Here is a 23,332-nt window from a genome sequence, read left to right on the forward strand (position 1 = left end):
CTCCAAGTTAAAAAAAAATCACTTTGATTAAAAGAGGGGAGATTTAAAGTAGACCACAATGCTACACTTCAAAGCCTGCCAGTTAAGTGACACGGGAACAGCTCTAGGTACAAGAGGCAGCATCTGTGCCTCTGCCCAGGATAGAGGCTGGCAGTCCTAGTGCCTGGCTGCGATCTGGATCTGATAAGTCCTGGCTTGGATCCAGTGAGGCCTGGATCTGCTGTCTCTTCCCTATGCAGCCAGCCTCCTGCCCCTTTCTCCCCTACCCCGCCCCCAATCTCGTTCAGCAGCACCACTGCTCCATTATCCCTTCAGAACCAGACTGACAGCAGAGCAGCAATGCATAAGATGGAGATAGGGCAGCTTGTGGCTAGACCCTACAAAGCTGAGAGACACCCTCCTAAGACTTATTTGCTCTAAGTTTACCCAACCGCACAAATACTATTAATGGAAAGAACTGAGAGTACATACCTTTGTCAGCCCTTTTCACACTTTTAAAAATGTAATAGTGCACATGTATTTGTGTATAGGAAGCCCCAAATAACTTTGCAAAATTTCAATTGGTTATTTTCTGTCTCATATTTTAGATTAGATAAATTATAGACATTTTCTCTCTGATAGAGCTGATTTATCAACACAGAGAAGACCATCTTTTTACTTTCTTTCTTTTTTTTTTTTTTTTGACACAGAGTCCCACACTACCATCCCAGCTAGAGTGAAGTGGTGTCATCCTAGCTCAATGCAACCTCAAACTGCTGGGCTCAAGCAATTCTCCTGCCTCAGCCGCCCAAGTAGCTGGGACTACAGGCACATGTCACCATGCCCAGCTAATTTTTTCTATTTTTAGTAGAGACAGATGGGGTCTCGCTCTTGCTCAGGCTCGCCTTGAACTCCTGACCTCAAGCAATCCTCCTGCCTCGGTCTCTCAGAGTGCTAGGATTACAGGTGTGAGCCACCGTACCTGCCCTTTTTACTTTTTATATTGGAAAATTTCAAACCTGTAGAAAAGTTGTGAACAACAATGAACACTAGGATGCCCTTCCTCTACATTCATCAATTAACATTTTGCCACCTTTGCTTTGCTTTCTCTCTCTCTCTCAACACACACACAATTATACTCAATTTTTTTTATTGTTGAACCAATTTAAAGTAGGAAGCAAACATTTCTTCATCTCTAAATACCCAATTTTTATTTCTACATATAATTGTAGTACTATTATCAAGTTCAGGAAATTGATCCAATACTATTATCTAAATAGAAGACTATCTTAAATGTATAACTTTAGGCCCTCCCCCATACCCCTTCTAAAGAATGTCGACTATGATAATTACAGCATGACTCCTTATTACCTGAAGTTGATCTTGGTGAAATCTCATGGGGCCAAATTGCACCTCAGCTACTGCTACCTGGAAGAAAAAGAGCTGCTTAAAAACGGAAGAAGAGAGAGAAGCTTGCTTCAATTTTTCTCTCTCTAATCAGTACCAGAAAGAAAGTAAAATTTCTATTCTAGAGAAAAATTAAATAAAGTGAACAGTAGAGAAATGATTATGAGGAATCTCCATATGGGCCCCAGGAGAAGTGGGGTATGGGAAAGGAGAAATAAAACAAATTCAATCTTGGCTTTGCCTTTTACTAGCTGTGTGTGACCTTAAGTAAATTATTCAACCTCCCTCAGCCTCAATTTCTCATTTGCTATAAAGATCAAATCAGAATGCAATACAGAGCTCCCCAATAGCAGACACTGAATAAATATTGTTTCTCCCATGCCTATTTCCCTCTTTCCCCTGATGGATGATGAAATCTGATACCCAAACAGCACATAGATAATGCAATCCAGCAGCCAGAACCCTAGCATGTCAGAGCCAAAGAAACCTCCTTAAGAAATATTGTTAACACTTTTCATTTTACAGAGAAACATAATAGCACTTATCAATAAGTTTGATTGATTTGAGATTGATTTAATGCTAAAACACACAAAGGTAAATATAATGTCAGAACCAAACCCTAGTGAGTAATATTAGCATCAACGGAGGGCCTGGCATGGTCTAGTCACTGTGCTCAGGGCTGGACATAATGTTATCTCACTGAATCCCACAGCAATGTGGTCAGGATTTACAGTTGGAAAAATGTGGCTCCAAATCCCTTGCTTAAGGCCACACAGCTAGCAAGTGGCAGTGCTGGGATTCAACCCAGGTCAATGTAGCTCCATAACCTGTGCTGCAAACCCGGGACCACTGGAAGGTTGAATAGTTTGTGTATAACACAAAGGAGCCCAAGGGAGGGAGAAAGTGATGAGCTCTGAGTGATGAACTCTGGCACTAGGCTGCTACCCAGAGGAAGCAGCATTTTGCAATTTGCCCAGAGACTCTACGTGTTGAAGGAATCCCAACTCTAGATGTCTGGGTGATGGTATGATTCCGTATGTAGAACACAGCAATGGAAGAACTAGCTCCATAAGACTTCCTATAAGACGTTTCCTAACTGATTGTCTACCTCCAATCTCTCCCCTCCAGCAATGATCTATCCTAGTAAACACATGTAACAAAATCTGCTTAGTAATAGAGGAAATTCACATATACTTTTAAGCATAAGAAGCTGATGTCTACTAATTATGGGCCACTGGCTCAGTTTCTGAATTGCTTGGTAATAATTTTGTCTCTCAGAAGGCAGAAGAATGAAGGTCACTACTATTCTAGCTAGACCTAAGAATGAGGAGCAGGATTTTTTATAAGGTGGAAGAGTGAGGAGAACAGAGAGCCCCTGGCACCACCTGTTCTCATGAGTTGATAACTATGGGCCACCCTCCTACGGGTATAGCTGGATGCCAAAGCCAGAATTTCTGAAAGAGAAAATGGTCCAAGAGGTCTGGGAGAGTCATAAAAGACAGATCCAGGGGAAGATGGTGGAGGAAGAAGCACCAGGATTCTGTCTTACCTAGACAACACTGCACTGGCAAAATGTGTCTGATGTAACTATTTTGAGAACTCTGGAGTCTATTGAAGGCTTGCAACTGTCAGGGGAAAGCTTGCACGGTAAATTGTGGTTGCTTTCAGCTCTTAGCACGTAGTACCCACCCAGCCCCGAGCCCTAGCCTGTGGCAGCCAGCTGTGCATGTGTTCCTGAACACAGTGTACAGGAGTCAGGGTAGGCAAAAAGGACCCTGTCCTCCAAATATCAGGGATCTGTGATCTGACCACTGCATGCTGCTTCTGATCACAGAGGTGCAGACAAAGAAGGGGGTGGCCATTGCTGTTGTACCTCCTCCTCCTCCCACTGTTGCAAGTCCTTCCCCCTCTAGTGGAAATGACTTCCAGGAGATACAGAGAGCTGGTACCCTTTCTGCCCCTTTTAATTTTTCTCTTTTTCCCCCTTTAGGAGCCAGATATTAGGGATTAGGACATTCAAAAGCAAGTGTATATACGGAGAAATTTAGAAAGTGATTATGCAAGACCAGGGAAAGGCTCAGAAAATGCCTGAGAAGACCTTAAGTTTATACCTGAGGCTGATCCATGGCACAGAGACAGCCTACAACCACCAAAAAAACAAAAACAATAAACAAAATCAATAACAAAAAATAGCAAACCCTGGGGAAGGGGAGAATATTATTCACAGAGTTATTGCATTATTAAATTCAAATGTTACTTTCAACAACAACAAAAAAACACACAAAACATACAAAGAAACAGGAAGGTACAGCCTATTCAAATGAAAAAAAACTAAATCAACAGAAACCATTGCTGAAAGCTACCTGATGGCAGAAATACCAAAGACTATAAAACAACTAACTTAAAGATGCTCAAAGAACTAAAGAAAGAAGTGGAGAAAGTCAAGAAAATGATGAATGAACAAAATGAAAATATCAATAAAAAGATGAAAAACCTAAAGGGAAACTCAAAAATACTTCTGGAGCTGAAAAATACAATAACTGAAATGAAAAAATTCACTAGACAGATTCAAAGGCAATTCAGAGCAGGGAGAAGAAAGAATCAGCAAACTTACACATGGGACTATTGAAATTATCAAGTCTGGGAAACAGAAAAAAAGACTGAAGAAAAGTAAACAGAGCCTAAGGTACCTGATCCACACTGCCAAGTGAACCGACATATGCATCATGGATGTTCCAGAAGAAGAAAAGAGAGAGAAAGAAAAAGAGAAGATATATGAAGAAATAAGGGCCTAAAATGTTCCAAATTTGATAAAGACATAAATAGGAACATCTAAGAGGCTCAAGAAACTCCAAGTAAGATGAACTCAAAGAGGCCCACACCCAGACACTTTACAATCAAGCTTTTGAAGATAAAGGCAAGAGATAATCTTTTTTAAAAAACTGCCTAAGACTTTTTTTTTATTTGATAGCTTTAGGGGGTGCAAGTGTTTTGTTTTGTTTTTTTACATGGATGAACTATACCTGTCACCTGAATAGTGTACACTGTACCTCATAGGTAACTTCTGATTCCTCACCACCCCCACCTTCCCCTCTTCTTAATTTCCATTATGCATTATTCCACTTTGTATGACCAAGTATACCTGTTATTTAGCTCCCACTTAAAGTAAGAAAATGTAGTATTTATTTTTCTGTTCCTGAGCTACTTCACTTCAGATAATGATCTCAAAGAGAGAATCCTGAAAGCAGCAAGAAAGAAGACACTGATCATATACAAGGAATCCTCAATAAGATTATCAGTGTATTTCTTATCAGGCACTTCGAAGCCCAGAAGGCAGTGTGCGGATATGTTCAAAGGCGTATTGCAGGATGAAACAAAAGGACCCTAGACAGTAAGTAACTCTAAGCTGCCTGAGGAAATAAAGATCTTAATAAAGGTAAAAACCTGGGCAATTATAAAAGCTACTATTATTGTAAAAATGATTTGTAATTCCATTTTTTGTTTCTGATATGATTTAAGAGACTAAAACAGTTTAGAAAAAAATAATCATTAGACTAAAAGCAAGTATTATTATTTATAACTTTGGTTGGTAACTATACATTTTGCATTTTGTTTTCTAAATAATTTAAAGAGACTAATGCATTTGAAAGAATTATTACCACACATTTTGGGGCACACAAAGCACAGCTGTCTCTCAGTATTTGTAGGGGACTGGTTCGAAGACTCCCTACGGATACCAAAATCCATAGACGCTCAAGTCCCTTACATAACCTATGTGCATCCTCCTGTATACTTTAAATCATCTCTAGATTACTTATAATAGCTAATATAATACAAATGCTATGTGAATAGTTGTTACACTGTATTGCTATTTAAAATTTGTATTTTGTTGTTAAACTGTTATTTTTCATTGTTTTTTTCCCCAAATATTTTCAACCTGCAGTTGGTTGAATCTACAGTTGCAGAGCCCACAGATATGAAGGACTAACTATATAAAGATGTAATTTTGTGACATCAACAAACTGAAAGGGGTGGGGACAGAGCTGTACAAGCGTAGAGTTTCTGTAGTGAGAACACTTAACATGCTCTTTCAGCTATTTTAAAATATACAACACATTACTATTAACTAGAGCCCCCGAGCTACTTGACAGATCACCAGAACTAATTCTTCCTGTCTCTGGTAACCAATATTCTACGCTCTACTTCTGTGAGTTCAACTTTTTAAGATTCCACATATAAGTGAGATCAAAAAGTATTAGTCTCTCTGTGCCTGGCTTATTTCACTTGGCATAATGTTCTCTAGGTTCATCTATGTTGCCACAAAGGACAGAATTTCCTGCTTTTTAAAGGCTGAATAGTATTTCATTGTGTATATCACTTTTTAAAATGCATTCATCTGCTGACCAGAATTTTGGTTGTTTGCTTATCTTGGCTATTATGAATAACCCTGCAACGAACTCGGCAGCGCAGACATCTCTTCAACATACTGACTTCAGACGAGATTGGGTGCAAGGTATGGCCACAGACCAACATACTGATTTCAATTTCTTTGGATATACACCCAGAAGTGGGATTGCTGGATGGTAAAGTAATTTTATATTTGGGTTTTTGAGGAACCTCCGGAGTGTTTTCCAAAGTGGCTATACTAATTTACAACACCACCAACAGTGTACAAGGGTTCCCTTTTCTCCACTTTCTTTCCAGAATTTGTTATCTTGTATCTTTTTGGTAATAGCAAATCTAACACGTGCGAGGTAATATCTCATTGTGGTTTTCATTTGCATTTCTCTGATGATTAGATAGTGAGCATTTTTTCATGTATCTGTTAGCCACTTGTAGATCTTCTTTTGATAAATGTCATTGCAGGTCCTTTACCCATTTTTTTAAGAGTTATTTGCTTTCTTGTTATTGAGTAGTTTGAGTTTCTTGTATATTTTGAATATTAGCCCCTTCTCTGTTATATGATTTACAAATATTTTCTCCCAATCTGTGGGCTGTCTCTTCACTCTGTTAATTGTTTCCTTTGCTGTGCAGAAGCTTTTTAGTTTGATGCAATCCCATTTATCTATTTTTGCTTTTGTTGAGGCAAAGATTTCATAACTGGACAGGAAAAGCACTAATTATAAAGGAAAAGATTGATAAATTAGATTTTAAAATTAAGAACTTCTGTTCATCAAAAGACTCTAGTAAAGGAATGAAAATGTAGGCCACAAAGTTGGAGAAGGTATTTGTAAAACATATAACCGACAAAGGACTTATACCCACAATATATAAAGAATTCCTGAAGATAAATAAGAAGAAAACAGACAACCCAACTGGAGAGAGCTTTGCACAGATGACACTAATATGCTAAGAACTGAGAAGAATAATTCAACCTTCATCTGAATTGAACTAGCAAAAGAGTTCATCAACAATTTCTCAGTTTTAGAATTTTGTAAGAATGTATATAAGCAGGAGATTTGAACAGATATTTTAAACTTTATAAAACATAACAAATGTCACTGGTTCAAGTTTCTTCTATTTCAAGAGAGTTCTGGGGAGAAAATGGAAAAAGAAGTACTTGCATCTACAATTTGTGTATCTACAAGAGGAAATGAGTTACTTATGCAACTACTACACAGTAGAAAGCTTTGTTTCCCTAGAGATTATGACACAACTGATTTAGGCCTTAAATTAGAATATTCTGATTTGAATTGAGAAATGATCTTTTTGTCTAAATGAATAGTGTATTCAGCACAAACAAAAGCTCTGCACATCTGCTGATATCATTTCCTCTTTACTGCAGTAATAATTAATAACCAGAATACATCCACACAAGTCCCAAAATGGAATTCATATCCCCCAAATTTCACAAGTGCCTGAAAATACAGGGAATGACATATTTCTATAGAATGTACAAAAATACTGACCATAAAAAAACCGATGCGAAACATTTTGAAATATCTTTCTCCTCATTTCACATCTATTACACTTAAGCCTCAATTCAGTAATTAAAAGTGATCAATCCATTTAAAGAAAGTTCAAATCAGGCAAAACTCATCTATAGTATATTTTGCGGGGGTGAAGGATGATTAAGAGAGAATACAAAGGCATCCTATGGGGTCATGGAATGTTCTATTTCTTGATCTGGCTGCTGGTTACATTTGTAAAAATTCATTAAGTTGTACACTTAGGATTTATGCAATAAGTATAACTGTATGTTACTTTCCAAAAGAGTTCACTTTAAAAAGAAAGTGATCAGTCCAGTATCTTAACAGCACTTCAGCCTTCATTTAAAGACAAGACTTCTCTCTCCAACAGCAGGGTCAGTTGCAGGGGCGGCCTGCCCTAGGAGAAGAAGAGATGGGAGGCAGCTTCTGTCTCCCTCATTTCCTCCCCCACCTGCTAGCTGCTGTTTCTGAAGCAAGGAGGACAGGAAGGACCCAGAGAAGTTCTTGAACGATACTACCCGAAGATGGTTTCTCAGTCTTGGAGCCTGATGGATGTTTAAAGCTCTTTCTCTTACAGAGCATTTTCGTGGTTTCTCTGGGTATTCTCCCACTATGCCCCTCCCACTGCAACTCCCTTTAGATGGGCAGTGCCCTCTTCTAGCTTTTCTCAGTCCTCCCTCTTTTTCTACCAAAGTGTAGACCTGACAGCCTTTAGTGCTGGGGTCCCCTCAGCCTGGAGCAGGAACTCTTTAAGAATGACCTCAGGTGAAAGTTCTGGATCCAGTGTCTGTCCATAGCTGAAATGTGTGTGCTCACTGCCCTCCTCTCTGAGCACTAATGTTTGGTGGGAGGGAAGCCTGATGTATCCAGGCTCAAGCCCACTAGGCTTGAGGGTGAGGTGGCTCTGCCTACCTGACCTGGGTACTTTGTCCTTCTACATCTCGAACATGGTAAGCTACTGTTTATGCCCCCATTTTAATTACAGGGGCCTCTAAGACAGCATCCTCATTCACTGCTCAGATATATGCACACATGCTGGGAGCCTGAGTCTTTGAATGGACATATTACATGGAATAAACAGCCAATAGCAAGCAGGGAGAAAAGGAGTACAATACCCAATTGCTGTTGAAAGTAGTGCCCACATAAGCAAAGAAATTTGGATGGCTGACAGTGTCAGTCAGGAGGTAGACCATGAGGAAAGAAACATCTTCCTATTTTCATTCAAGTTGCCAAAGGTAATATTCTTGCTGTAAAATATGTGTTTTTCAATCCAGTTCCATCAGTTCTAAATAGGTGCCCCACTACGCCTATGTTTTTGGTGGTGTGAGTTTTCAACCTCTGATAACGGGGTTGTAAATTTGAGGGGTGGCATTAGTGACTGCAAGAGGTCATTTAAACTAGAATCTCCATGTATACTGCCTGTTATAGATACAAACAATTTCCATGAAATTGAGGATTAAGTAAGGCTTTGGTTCTGAGAATGAAACAAAGAATACCACTAAACACACACATTAGGGGACCACATGACACTTCAGAAAATTGGCCTGTTTGTATTCTAAGAGCTTCCAAAAATAAAATATTAATGTATTTTCCTAGTCCCCAGTGATAGCTCTTGAAAAAAGAACTTCATCAAAAACCTCCAATATAACCGTTCAAAATAAATCATAATTTAGCCTTTTTTCTTTTTTAGTTTCATTCATTAGTTTTGGATTTTTAATTCCTTCAGAGGAGTTTAAACCAAACACTAAGTACCTCCACTGTAGTTTGCTGAGTGAAAAAAGAAAATCAGATTAAAGTAAATACCCAGAGGTGAGACAACACTCCTGCTGACCTCCAAGCTTCTGAAACACTAAGTTTAGAGCTGCCCCTTCCATCAGGGAACCATATTCGTGGAGTACATTGTCTGTCTGTGTTTGACACCTTGTGACCCACAATCCCCGTTTATATTTACAGATAGGACAGACACTGGCTTTAGTTCACCAATTGTTTTTGTTATTCTTTGTATAAACTGCTTGCTTTCCTCAGTGTATGTATTTTGATATTTAAGATAGTTTACATTTTTGTCTAATGGTTAGTTTGATTAATATCAATATGCCTTTATTTCTTTAGACAGTGTTTAATCCCTTATGAAAAATGATGGAATTAAAATATTTTCTCCTGCACCATCCTTCTGCTATCCTACTTCAGTCAGTTTTATTATCTCTTACTGTTTAATTTTGTGGTTTTAAATATACTTACACCTCTATTAGTTCATCTGTCAGCTTTAAATGCTGCCCTTTGAACCCAGCAGTGAAAGCTGAGGGCAGAGCATTCTTACTTCACCTCCCGGCCTCGGCCCCCTGCCCCTCACATGTGCTTAGTTAAATCATTTCGCACTGTCAGCTCCCAGGACCCTCACATTCTGTTCCGCTACATCCATCTCCGCATTTGTTTTAAACTGCAGTTAGAGAGATTCAGTGCTCATCACCATTTCTTTTGCACTAGTTTTTCCAGTTACCTCTTGGTGGAATGAAGTTTGTCTTCAACTAAATTCCTCCAGAAGGACTTATAAGAATATTCTTTCTTGATTTCTTACATTAAACAACTCATCTGTTGTTTATATTTTAAAAATAATTTCATTCTCAACATAGTATTCCTGGCAAAAATTTTTTTTTAAATAAAAACAATTTCATTGAATATAAAAATCCTTGGGTCACACTTACTTTTCTTGAGGATTTTGTCACTGTTGCTCCTGTGTCCTCTCATACTGACTGATAATGTGGAGTAGTCAAAACTTCCCCTTTCCTAAGTGACTTGATCTTTCAGCCTTGGCCACCCAAATGACCCTTTCTGTTTGAAATCCAGTAACTCTACCGAGACACACAGCAAGGGTGGCCACTCTATGTTACTTTTTCCTGGGGCACAGTGTGTCCTTTTAAACTGTAGATTCAAGTTTTCTCTTATTTCTGAAAACTTTTCTTCATTTGTATTATAAAATTTTTGTTTTGTCCATTATTTCTGTTTCCTTCTTTAATTTCTATTTCACTTAGCTCACCTACTTCATTCCTATTTTCCATACATTGTCTTGTGTTACTTTTAATTTTGCTTTTATTTTTGGTTTTCTTTTTTCCTTCACTTTCTTTCTTGAACCCAGATTTCTCGTTCATTGTTTTTTCATTAAGACTAAGACACTGCCAATCAGATTTCTGTTTCTATTAGCTTGTCATCTCATCCCTGGGCTTTTGTCTTTCTGATTTATGCTCCAGTAGAGGTGGATTGACACTTTTTTTTAATTTGTGAAGTATTTGGTCAGGATTTTCGAGATAGTCTATGTTGCCTGGGCTAGAGTGCAGTAGTATGATCACAGCTCAAATTCCCAGACTCAAGCAATCTTCCTCCTTCAGTCTCTGAGTAGCTGGGACTACAGGCAGGACTACAGCTTGCCCCAACCAAAAGGCACAGGCCATTCACAGTATCAAGTCTCTCTCCTTCCTGCTACCATAAGGACAGACTGCTCCCTACGAGTGTTACTTGTCTAAGTCCTCATTCAATCCAGCTTCCCCTACATCTTAGAACCAAACTGGATCTGGGGAAGCTCCTGCCACCAGCTTCTGTATTTATTTCCACTATTTCAAATGAAGGATTTGGGGTTTTAAAAAAATTATTATTTTAAAATATCAAGGGGGTACAAATGTTTTTGGTTACATAGATTGCTTTTATAATGCTTGAGTCACAGCTATAAGTGGCCCATCACACAAATAGTGTTCATTGTACCTATTAGGTAGGTTTTTGCCCCTCCCCTCCATCCCTCTCCCCCCTGCTTGATTTCCACTGAGTTTTACCTCCCTCTGTGCACACGTGTGCTCACTGGTTAGTTCTAATTTAATAGTGAGTACATGTACAGTGTTTGTTTTTCCATTCTTGAGATATTTTACTTAGGAGAATGATCTCCAGTTCCATCCAAATTATTGCAAAAGGCATTAATTCATCCCTTTTTATGGCTGAGTAGTACAGTACTCCATGGTATACATATACCACATTATTTCACTCAAGAACTGATGGGAACTTGGATTGATTCCACATCTTTGTGATTGGGAATTGTTCTGCAATAAACATTTGAGTGCAGGTGTCTTTTTGATAAAATGACTTCTTTTCCTTTGGGCAGATACCCAGCAGGGGGATTGCCGGATCTAATGGTAGGTCTACTTTTAGTTCTTTGAGGAATCTCCATACTGTTTTCCACAGAGGTTGTACTAATTTGCAGTCTCACGAACAGTGTATAAGTGTTCCTTTCTCTCTGCATCTATGCCAGCATCTATTGTTTTTGGACTTTTTGATAAAAGCTGTTCTAACTGGGGTAAGGTGATATCTCATTGTGGTTTTAATTTGCATTTCCCTGACGATTAGTGATGTTGAGCATTTTTTCATGTTTATTGGCCATTTGCCTATCTTCTTTTGAGAAGCTTCTGTTCATGTCTTTGGAATCTTGGTTTTGAATCCCAGGGTGTATCTCTTACCTTGGAAAATGTTATTTGCCAGTTTGTTTTGTTTCATTTTCTCTTTTCCTGAGTTCTGTAGCTCCAGATGTCTTCAGTCTACTTCCTCTCATAATTCTGGTTCAATCTTTCAAAAACTCTTTCTACTTATTTTCTGCCTTAGGGTTTCAGACATCTCCTAATTTCTTCAAAGATGGGATTTTCATTTCTGTTTCTTTTTTTTCCTTCTAGTTGTTTGGGGTAATTCCCTGAGGATGAAGGAAAGCTGACTTTACCATGTTCAAATCTTAAGTTCTACTATTTTTCTTCCCAAAACAAAATGGCTTTAAAATTTTTTTGACTATAAAGTAACATATGGTCACTCCAAAATCTAGACAATATAGAATAGTGCAGAGGAAAAAAGTAAAAAGCTGTTACCTGAAATCTCATTACTTTAAAGTAATCCCTGTTAATATACTAGCACATATCCTTTGATTTTTTTCAGTGCATGTCAACCTCGTCCCATGCATTTTTCCACTTAAAACTATTTTCTTGAAAATACAGACCTAAATTATAAATTTTAATAGTTATATGATATTTGAGAGCACTTATTAAGAGTATCATAAGACACTGACATGTTTAAACTTTAAAATAAACAATCCCATAATCCAGAAGCCATGCCCCTTAAAGATCAAATTTTCACATTTTAGTTTCCTTATAAATCAGAGAAAACGAGGGGTTTATTCCACGGGCTTTTAGAAATAAAACAAGGCAAGCTATGTCTTTAAAAGCTAGGTAACCAAAGGTTCTTTTTAAAAGTTACTGTTTCCAGGACCTTTGTTCCCTCTATAATAAATACACTGTATTTTCCTTTCCTGGTTTCTCATTTACAAGATGGAAAAAATCCAGACAACAAAATTATCCAAGTCTTATACCATGGATGGACAATCTCTACAGGTTATTAATCAAGAAGACAGTCAAGAGAATTATATATTGCTACTTTCACATCTAGAGGTGAGCTTATACTATGGCGTCAAACAAGGGACTGTGTACAAATTGCCTATAGCTTGTGAGTTTTCATTAAACTGTCTTTTCTTTTTTTTTTTTTTTTTTTGAGACAGAGTCTCGCTTTGTTGCCCGGGCTAGAGTGAGTGCCGTGGCATCAGCCTAGCTCACAGCAACCTCAAACTCCTGGGCTTCAGCGATCCTACTGCCTCAGCCTCCTGAGTAGCTGGGACTACAGGCATGCGCCACCATGCCCAACTAATTTTTTCTATATAGATTTTTAGCTGTCCAAATCATTTCTTTCTATTTTTGGTAGAGACGGGGTCTCACTCTTGCTCAGGCTGGTCTTGAACTCCTGACCTCGAGCGATCCACCCGCCTCGGCCTCCCAGAGTGCTAGGATTACAGGCGTGAGCCACCGGCCTAAACTGTCTTTTCTAATCATTTCCTTAACTAATAGAAACTTAGAGCCATACAAACACTGAACTTCAAAGCTGGCTGTAGCTGTGATGTAAAGAGAGAAAACATTCTGTTCTTTCACTGAGCAGACCTTAGAGACAACAACTTTTTCAAAGTAACATCCCCTACACAAATGAACAAATCTCCAAATGGCAAAGCACTGCCATGTGCCAATAAACAAAAATCATAAGTGAATGTTGGCCTGGTGTGCTGGCTCATGCCTGTAATCTTAGCATTTTGGGAGGCCTAAGCAGAAGGATCACTTGAGCCCAGTTCAAGACCAGCCTGAGCAGCATAGCGAGACCCAATCTCTTAAAAAAAAAAAAAATTGACTAGGTGTAGTGGTGCACACCTGTAGTCCCAGCTACTGGGGAGGCTGAGGAGGATCACTTGGGCCCGGGAGTTTGAGGTTGCAGTGAGCTGTGATCATGCCACTGCAGTGGAACCTGGTAGACAGATCGCAACCAGGTCTCTTAAAAAAAAAAAGTGAATGTTATTCACAAAAATATCAAAAAAAGTATTTGAGGGTAGCCTGTAGGTTAGGATATGTCCCTTATAAAATTGACTGGGTTTCTGATTAGCTCTTAGTAGGAAAACAATAAAATGAAATAAAATAAAATTGGGTAACTCTTGATTCAGCAATGAACAGGCAGGCGTTGGAAGAGCTGGAGCTCTCTAGAGGGCCAGTCATAAGCCTCCAGTGATTTATGAATAGTAATCAAGCCTCAAGGCACCACCAAAAACATGTAACATCTGGGTGTTTACTATGTACCAGAGAACATCATTTTTGTTTTTAAACAGAGTTTCATTCTGTTGCCCTGAGTAGAGTGCAGTGGCATCATCTTAGCTCACTTCAGCCTCAAACTCCTGGACTCAAGTGATCCTTCTGCTTCAAACTCCCAAGTAGCTGGGACTACAGACATGCACCATGATGCCTGGCTAATTTTTCTATTTTTGAGATGGAGTCTCACTCTTACTCAGGTTAGTCTCAAACTCCTGAGCTCAACCAATCCTCCTGCCTCAGCCTCCCAGAATGCTGGGATTACAGGCATGAGCCACTGAGCATGGTGGCCAGAGAACATCTTAACCCTCACATCAACCCTATAAAGTAGGAACTGATATTAGTATTATTCCTAAATGCAGATTTGGAAAGAGACTCAGAGAGGTTATTCATTTGTCAGTGACACAGCTAGGAAACAGGAGAGAGGAACATGGACTAAGGCCTGTAATCAGTCAGTGCACTCTATTCCCTCATGTGCTAACCAGCCATGGAAACTCACAAGTGGATGTAAGTAGTTTTGACTGAGATGGTCAGAAAAGGCAAGAATCAGGCTGGGTTTGGAATGGCAAGCAGGATGCAGGCAAGCAGCGAGGCAGACAAAGGTCCATGTGAGCAAGAGCATGCAGGAAAGGGAGTAAAGGCAGAGTAGCTGATAACACACAGATGATGCTAATTACAAATCCCCTCATCTACCTGGGAAGACAGTGTTACAGGAACTGGAAGACAGGCCAGGCACAGCGGCTCACACCTGTAATCCCAGCTACTTGGAAGGCTGAGATGGGAGGATCTCTTGAGGCCAGAAATTCAAGACTAGCCTGGGAAACATAGTGAGAATCATGAAAAAAAGAAAAGGAAAGGGTGTGGGGGGCAGGGGAGGAAGGACTAGAAGATGAGAGACAAGATATGGGACAGAAGAAGAAATAGAAGGCTGGTCCCAGCTCTGCCTCTCATCATTATGTGGCCTTAGGCTCTAAGCCTCAGTCTAGCCTGCCAAATAAGAAATGTAATGGGCTATCAACTTCAGTTTCAGATAACATAATCCATTTTATAATTTATAATCTTTTTACATAGATTTCTTATAAGAAGGACACGAAGTAGTTATTAATCAGCAGATTCAGATGTGAAACTGTCATTCATTCATTTTAACAAACATTTATAGAACACCTTTTATGCACTAAACCTATAATGAGTGCTAAAGTTATAGAAATAAAAATATAAAACTTATCTTCCAGAAGCTAAATACAGAAGGCTTGGAAAATAGAAACAGATAATTACAACACTTTGTGAATGTTTAACAACAAAAACTCGTACACAGTGTGACTGAGAAGTGACTGATTAACTCTGCCCAAGGGAAAAGTCACAAAAGTTTTCAGAGGAATGATGCTTGCTGAGGTTAAATCTTGAAGGAAAAGTAGGACTCTGCCAGTTGAGAAGGGGGAATGAACATTCTAGAAAGAGAAAATATTCTGTGCAAAGGCATGGAGGTAGGAAGCCAGTGGGCATGTTCAGGAATAGTAAATGACTAAGTATGGCTGACAGGGAAGATTCCACAGCAGATGAGGCTGCAGAGGGGGTAGGGTCAGATGACAGAGGGTCTTGTTCCTTGGTAGGAACCATCAACAGTGTTGCAGCCAGGTTAGCACCCAAGCGCCCAGGCACAAACACCCAGTTAAAAAAATGAAACTGATTCCAGACAGAAGCAGCTCGCAGGCTACAGCAGCTCCTAACATTCACTGTGACCCTGGTCAGTGCTGGTAGAAGTGGTGACTAATTGTCCCTCTGCACAGGAGAAGGAAACCAGTGACTGTGGCTGGAAAACAGGGAGGCAGTGGCTGGAAGATCACACCAAACTGGGGCGGATTCAGTGGAGGCTACAGAGGCAGGATGCAACCAGAGGCTCCAGGAACTGAAGCTCCCCCACAGCAGGAGACAGCGCTCAGGCAGTCAGAACAGCTGTTCTGGTATCTCTAGGACTTCACGCAAGCAAAGTGCTAAAAGGTCGTGGGACTCCAAGGAGCAGAGCTAGAGCTGAGCCGTGGAAGTAACAGAGGAGAGGCTGGGGCTCCATGTAAGGGAAGATCATGTCTGTGACAGCCTCTGTAGGTCACATTCTCAACAGCATCTCCCCTTTCTCCCTTGACGACAGTACAGACCACCAGGGGCTCCTTCTGCAACATTCTTTGGAATAGGGCACAGGCACACAGAGGCCCTGGCCACTGGGACCTGAGGGGAAGTCTGCCGAGAGGGGAAGGGTTTTAGGGGAAACTTCTTCCTCCCTGTTAAAAAAAGTGTCGCTTCCTGCCTGCCTTAGACATTCTCATTTGAGTACATGATGCTTTAAGACACAGCTGCTACCTCACATCCGAAGGGAGGGAAGTTGCCACAGAGCTGCCCAATCAACCGTCCTAGAACCCTCATCTAGACCTGCTGTTCCACGAGAAAAGTAAACAGCTTTTTCGCTGTGAATGCTGTTGACTGCAACTGAAACCGTCTGACACTCAGAGATGACCAATGACAGAACATGAAGCCTCAAAGAAAGGTCCTGGCGAAGGCTTGGCAGGAGGACTGTGCAGTCCAGCAGAGTCAGGCTCCAGAACGTGTTTCTCTCTCCGGCTCCTCACACACTGTGTTTTATTACAGTATTGTACCAGCTCACAATGTCTCTCAGCATCAAACATACACACAAAAACTCAAGTAGGAAAAAAGGAATAAAGGGCAATAAAATGCTGTATATTTGGGAAGAAGATGGATACGAAGCAAAACATAACAGATGTTATAAGCACAGAAAAGAGCCTTTCGTAAAAATAGGCACTATCCCTGCAAATTTGTGAATGATCTTCCAAAGTTTGAGAATGTCATTAAAGGAAAAACGAGACCCACGAAGACAGAACAGATCTGAACGTGGCAAATACAAGGTGTAGGAAAAAGGGAAAGGCAGTAAAAATAAGAAAGAAATGTAAGTTTCTGATGGTAGCCAACATTAATTTATTGAGAAAGTATCTTTTAATGGAAAGTTGGGTCATTAAAAGAAATCCTGGCTTGGGGGAATACTTTTACCTATGGTTAAAATAAGAATATATCTTTAAAAAAAAATTCTTTTTATACAGATGGGGTCTCACAATGTTGCCCAGGCTGGTCTTAAACTCCTGGCCTGAAGTGATCCTCCTGTCTCAGCCTTCCAAAGTGCTGGATTACAGGCATGAGCCTCCATGCCCAAAACAAGAATACGGACAAAATGTCAGCTATTGTCAACCAATACTTTCAAGGCTGAGCTGCCTAAATGAAATACCAGAATTATGTCCTCTCCAGAGGAACTGTGCATGGTCTTCAGCTTGATGAACATTTTTTTTCTTTACATCTCTCTCTTGACAGATTACTTTCTGCTGCCATCAATCCTTTCTGGTGGACTCCAGTTCAACTCAATATTTATCTGCTGAGTCCTAAACATTTGCATTGAAAGATGCTGCGTGCAAAAGAAGATTAAGAAGTAAGACACAGTGCTAATGGTCTCAAGTAAACTACAGCTGAGTGGACAGGCCAAGACCAATCCCCGAGACAGCAGACGGGAAGTGCTCACTATGTTGGGGGGGGGTGTCGGGTACTGAGCTGGGCACTGAAGGGCAGGTAGGATTTTGAGAGGCAAAAAAGGCAAAGAAAAGGTTACAACCCAAATAAATCACACAGGTAAGCATGCAACGAATGAGTTTCTCTAACACACTGCGAAATACCTAGGAACAGATCACACTTTTGTAGGAGTGTAAACTGGTACATTTGTGAAGGAGAATTTAGAAATACACACACAAAGTCCTTTTTTTAAGTGTTCATGCTCTTTGATTTAGCAGTTCAAATTTATATAGATATCTCCTAAAGAAAAGTCATGATATTCTGTATCATGTACATATATTACATGTTAAAAAAAACTTTAAAAAATTTTAAGAGTAATCATGATTAGGAAAGAAGATTTAGTTACACAGATAATCACCACAGCATCTTTACCATAGTTAAATGTTGTCAGCAATAAATGTTTAAATACTATTTCTATATAACACTATGAAATGTTTATAATAACAGAAGTACATTAGTTGACATAGAATGTGTTCATCTAAGTTCAAAAAGGTTTCAGAACAGTGTACTCCAACAGCCCATTCTTTGTTTTTTTTAAAGTATAAGTATCTCCACAGAAACATGACGAGGTTATGCAACAACAAAAAAATCAGTGTTTCTAAGTGGTAAAATAACATGATTTTTATTCTGTTATTTTTGGTTATCTATATTTTCTAGTTTTCTAGAGTAAACATGTATCATTTTCATAATAAGAAATAAAAGCATAGATTATGCAAATTTTCTAAAATCGCTGAGCAAAAATTTTGTCATTTTATGGCACTAATTGTTTGACAATGCAATGTTTTATAAGATGACAGCAAATGCCATTGCTCAGTCATCTTTTCTCATTTCCTTGAAAGAGCAGGAGTAACTAAGTTAGTTCAGTGATTAAGTCCCAGTTAGGGAAGGAAGGCAGACTGTTTTGGCAACAACCATAGCAGCTCTTCTCTAGCAGACCCCAATCTCGATACTTCCTTTTGCTTTCAACACCAAAGGTGGAAAGCTTTTCCTGGGATTGTTTCGCCACAGATACCACCTTCCTCAGGCAGGGTGGCTGTCTCTCTATTATGAACCATTCTTCAGCTTCCAGATGTTTAATTATTTTCTGATCGTCTGCAAAAAGAAGTATGTCCTCTTCATTTCATGTCTGTTTGCTACTCCAGGACACTGACGGGCAAACAGTAGACTAAAATCTCAGGGAAGTTTTGACTGCTGGTCCACACCACAGCCCATTCTATAGTGCAGTGACTCTCCAAGTCTGGTTCATAGTCCAACAGGGTCTTGAGGGTCTCCTGGTGGACCAGGAAAATGCATCCAAAAAGGAGAGGCCTTTCTTTTGTCCTTACAGACAAATGAGGATCCATTCCTTATGTTTTTACCTTTACAACTAAGAACTTACACAGTAGTAACCTATTAACTGAGGTATTAAGAGATAAAATTTGGTGTTCATTAACCAAATCAGATGTTACTATAGTTAAGTAGTGTTTTTTGAAAAATAATTTTTTTGCAGTCCACAGTAAGAAAAGCATGTTACACCCTATGAAGCAGAATATGGACACACATTATAACTGAAACAAAGCTTCACAATGCTTGTTTTTACTACGTATGAGGCCATCTGTTATTTTCTCTTCTATCTTTTTTTAAAGTAAGTCGTAGTAGTTTTAAAAATAGCCACAAATGTCTTGACCCTCTGCCCACTGAGAAGTAGGGATCTATGTCCCCTCCCCTTGAATCCACGCAGGGTGGTGACTGCTTCCACCAATGGAGAACAGCAGCGCGAGGCCATGTGACGTCAGAGGCAAGGGTACCGAGTGCCAGGCAGCATCTACCTTGTGCTCTTGCAACACTGGCTCTCTAGATGCCTCCTCAAGGGAACCTCTCTCTTGGAACCCAGCCAAATGCTGTGAGAAGCCCAAGTGGGTACTCTGGTCATCAGTCCCAGCTGATCCCACCAGCCTTCCAGATACCCCCAGCCCAAGCAGAAGACACGTGAGTGTAAGAAGCCTCCATGATCCCAAACGCCCGCCATGATGGAACAGAGACAAGCCACCCCCACTGTCCCATCCCCTCTCCCATTCCTGACCCACAGAATTCATGAACATAATAAAATGGTTATTGTTTAATGTCACTAAGTTTGGGGTGGTTTGTTTCACAACAATTGTAACTGGAACAATAGTGTAGGCATAACCTGCTACGTCATGTCATGAGACATTAGTGGGTAGTTTGATAAACACTGGTTCAGAGGACACTAGGTCCATATTTGAAGCCTGGCACTCAACCGTCCTAAGTTTCCACTGAGTCTGTGCAGATTCAGACATGTTGAAGTTGTTGCCATTCGTACTGGACAGGATGGGTAAAGTGAAGTAAATAGACTGCAGGGTGTTTTGCCCTGTATGTATGGACCAGCATGTAAAAGGCTTGAGACTCACTGGGGCCAAACCCTGAAGCTCAAAGGTGGGCCATGCTGTTGTGGTCTAAGTGTCAAGATGTTCCTGGCTTCCTAAGGATGGTCCAATGTCCCAGCATCAATACTGCCAAAATTGACACTTAGGGTCCACAGTGCTCTGCAAAGACTTAAATGTCTAATGGCTGCCTATGTACCTCCATCTACTTCAACACTGTCAGCTCTGTCTACAGTTTCAGACTTGTCTCTTAATGGATAACTTTCATCTAAATCTGAACTCAGATTAATCCCTTAAGGACTAGCAGTGTAAAAAAAGGGGGAGAGAGTGATAAGAAGCATTTCTGGTGGATGCAGAGTGTCCACCAAGGAACTTAAGTGTAATTGGTGAATTGGGCTTCGGTTTCTTTCTTTAAATGTCACTAGTTATGCAAATATTATAGTAATGTCCTAGAGGAAAAAACAGGAAATTCATGACTCAGACAGGACTCCCAGGAAGAACAGCCTGGAAATGGGGCTACTGAGAAAGCCCCCAAGGAAGGGGAAGCTCTTTAAGCAAAGAGGTCATCTCAGGGAACTGGCCTCCAGGGAGTGTCCCTTCAAAGGGAAGGGGTCCAGTTCAGAGGGGTAGTGGGAGTAGGGGCTGGGGGAAGCCTCAAGTCAGAATTCAGTTGACTGCAAAGAAAATGAGTCTGATCCAGGATTGCTGCAGCGTTAGGATGTGAAGTGCATATTTATATTACATTCTTGGTGACCACAAAAGCAAGAACAAACAACTCTGAGTTTGAGACAGTGAAAGAAAAGATCAACCAGGAAGGGGAACTGGAAACCACTGAAAAAGCCTAAACTAACTTATCTGCCTTATACACAGCCTGTCTGCCCCAACCCATAAAGGAAAACATCAGGTAAATCTGATTTGTTTGTTTTCGATCTGGATATGCTGTTGTTCCATGCACTCTTTAATGTGTGATGCACACAGATCATCGAGTTCCTGAGAAACTCCTCTGGAGTAAGTGCAGAGCCACAGGCACTGTTCACAAGAACAGCCAACAACCTCAACAGCAGCACCCGCTGCCCCTTTATCGCGTCTGAGCCAACAAACACCAGCACGGGACACACGAGAAACAGAGAAGCCAGAATGAATGAGTCCAGATTTCGCCTGGATCAACAGGAAAATGAAACATGGGCAAACAGCTGGGAAGGTTTTCGCAGATGCAGAAGACTGAGTACCCAGTTGTTTCTTTTGACTTCTTCTACCATGTGTGGAGAAACGCAGAAGGAAGTTAACATAACAAAAAAAGCCTAAGCAGGCTGACTGTGGCCCACATAGAAAGTCATGGTCACTAAGAAAGAAACAACCCCAGTCATCTGCATGGAACTGGGCTAAGGACAAACTAAAAAGGGGGCTTTACCTTCAAAAAGAGATTCAAGATGAGCTGACAACGGAAAGTGACCTATTAGGGACAGAAATAACAAACTAGACCAAATTCGCTGAAGAAATTGCAATTTCATACAGTTCAACCAAATCCATGCCAGGTACTGTGCCAGGGATGCAAAGATACAGTCCCTGCCCCATCACGGAAGTTATGGTCTGGGGGAGGGAAGGACAGCAGTGGTGACACAGTGTGCCACAAGGAGTAACCAGGACAGAAAGACAAGAGGGTTAAGAAAGACTTGGTGAAAGATGTGGTCTCAGAGCCTATTCTTGGAGGGGGCTGCCTTCTTCAAGGCAGGGAAAGGGGCTACAGGAAGAAGAAATAATACAAGCAAAGACCCAAGGACCAACTTTTGTCTGCAAACCTGAGCAAATGCCACTCTCCACTAGCATCAAGGCATCTTTGGAGGCTGTGCACAGCCAGTTCCAACAAACCTTAAGGTCTGACCAACCCTAATCCCTTGGAAGGCTAAATGCCACCTCCTTTAAGGGTGCCCGTGCCATTCAGCCTCAATGCTGCATTCCTGCTCATTTCTCCCTCTTTCCCTGAACACCTGGAACACAGTCATCCCCTCCCCACCAATGTCCTGCCATCGACCCGGTGGTGTCAACATCCATGTAAAGAAACCATCCAGCAACTTCAACAAGTTTCCTCACAACCCCATGATCTTCACCTCCACCCTGCTCCACCCCAGCCCCTCACCGGCCAGAACTGTCCCACGATGGAAACTCCAATATCCTACTCTCTGACCAACATACCTATCCTGCCAGCAATACTGAACCTTTGTTCCTCCTCTAATAATTCTCTGATCTCCAATCCTTTCACTCTTCTACTCTCCAATCTCACCTCTCCCATCCTGTACAGACCACAGAGGCTCAACTATAATCCATTACTTGAACCACCTCTCCAGAGGAAGCCCTGCCCTCTGTTGCCGCCTTCTGCTCTCCCAGCTCCCCTGCATTTCCACCGCAACATGTGGAAAAGCCACATCCCCCAATAAACCCAACTGGTGATTTCCTGTGCTTCTACACCTGAGCTGATGAGCATTGCTGGAGAAAAATCATGCCATATAGATTAAGGTCACCAAGAATTCGTGGTCTCTACTACCAGCTGCCTGGAAATCCTCAGATGAGCCCCTGACAACTCTCTTATTACTCAATACAGTGATGTCCTTAAGGCCTATACCCTCTCACTCTTAGATGTGGTCTATTTCACAAAGAGAAATGAGGCCACTAGGTGGTAAATTTGTGCCTACTCGTACCCTATAAAAACAATGCTGTTCACGTCCTTCCTCCCAATGTCTTCCTAAAAGACGTGTCCTTTCTCTTGCTCAGAGCTAATCCCACCACCTAGGCCTACCTTGTCAGGGACCCCCCCAAAAATAGTTCCCCCATTCCTGACCATTAATCTCCCCCCTACTGACTCTGCCCCTTTAGCATGCAAACATGCTCATATCTCTTTATATTCCATTCACCAAAATGAACAAATACTCTCTGGACTCCATCAGATGCAAATCTGTGACACTCTACCATGCTACAGCCCCTTCTGAAAAAAGCAGCCTTGGCTGCCTTATTCTAGCCAATATGATCTATGTCACAGATGTCTTAAAAAACCACTTCCAATATCTAGACATACTTGCATGGACCATGAATTAGCGCTGGAGCTAGAAGACAGTACATAGGCAGAGGCAGTTTGGTGCCCAAAGTGTCCAAGCTGGGGTGACAGCATCACCCAACCAGGTCCTCTCTAAGGAGCTGTAACGGAAACGTGAGGCACCCACGCATCTGGACCAATGCTGAGAATTAGCTGCTGTTTTCCATAACGCTACTGTGCATCTCAACTGAGGAGAACTGAGACAGAACACAAATGGTTGAATAA

General features: G+C 40.8%; 1 protein-coding gene across 14 annotated transcripts in view; it reads right to left on the reverse strand.

Annotated features, from left to right (window-relative positions):
• The window catches only part of PDE8A (phosphodiesterase 8A), a 134,581-nt gene that overhangs the window by 70,295 nt on the left and 40,954 nt on the right, over positions 1-23,332 (reverse strand). For 11 of the 14 annotated variants that reach the window (XR_006737401.1, XM_045561609.1, XM_045561613.1 and 8 more), the window contains exon 2: positions 1,351-1,407. Coding sequence is in view for 13 of the 14 variants with exons in the window: in XM_045561609.1 (XP_045417565.1) it covers positions 1,351-1,407 (57 nt within the window). In the remaining variant the exon portion in view is untranslated. Of the gene's footprint in view, positions 1-1,350; positions 1,408-11,812; positions 12,057-23,332 lie in introns of those variants that run through there. The other 3 variants (XM_045561618.1, XM_045561612.1, XM_045561617.1) reach the window with 2 other exon arrangements.

The sequence above is a fragment of the Lemur catta genome, chromosome 9, assembly GCF_020740605.2.
Source record: "Lemur catta isolate mLemCat1 chromosome 9, mLemCat1.pri, whole genome shotgun sequence".
Taxonomy (NCBI): Eukaryota; Metazoa; Chordata; class Mammalia; order Primates; family Lemuridae; genus Lemur; species Lemur catta.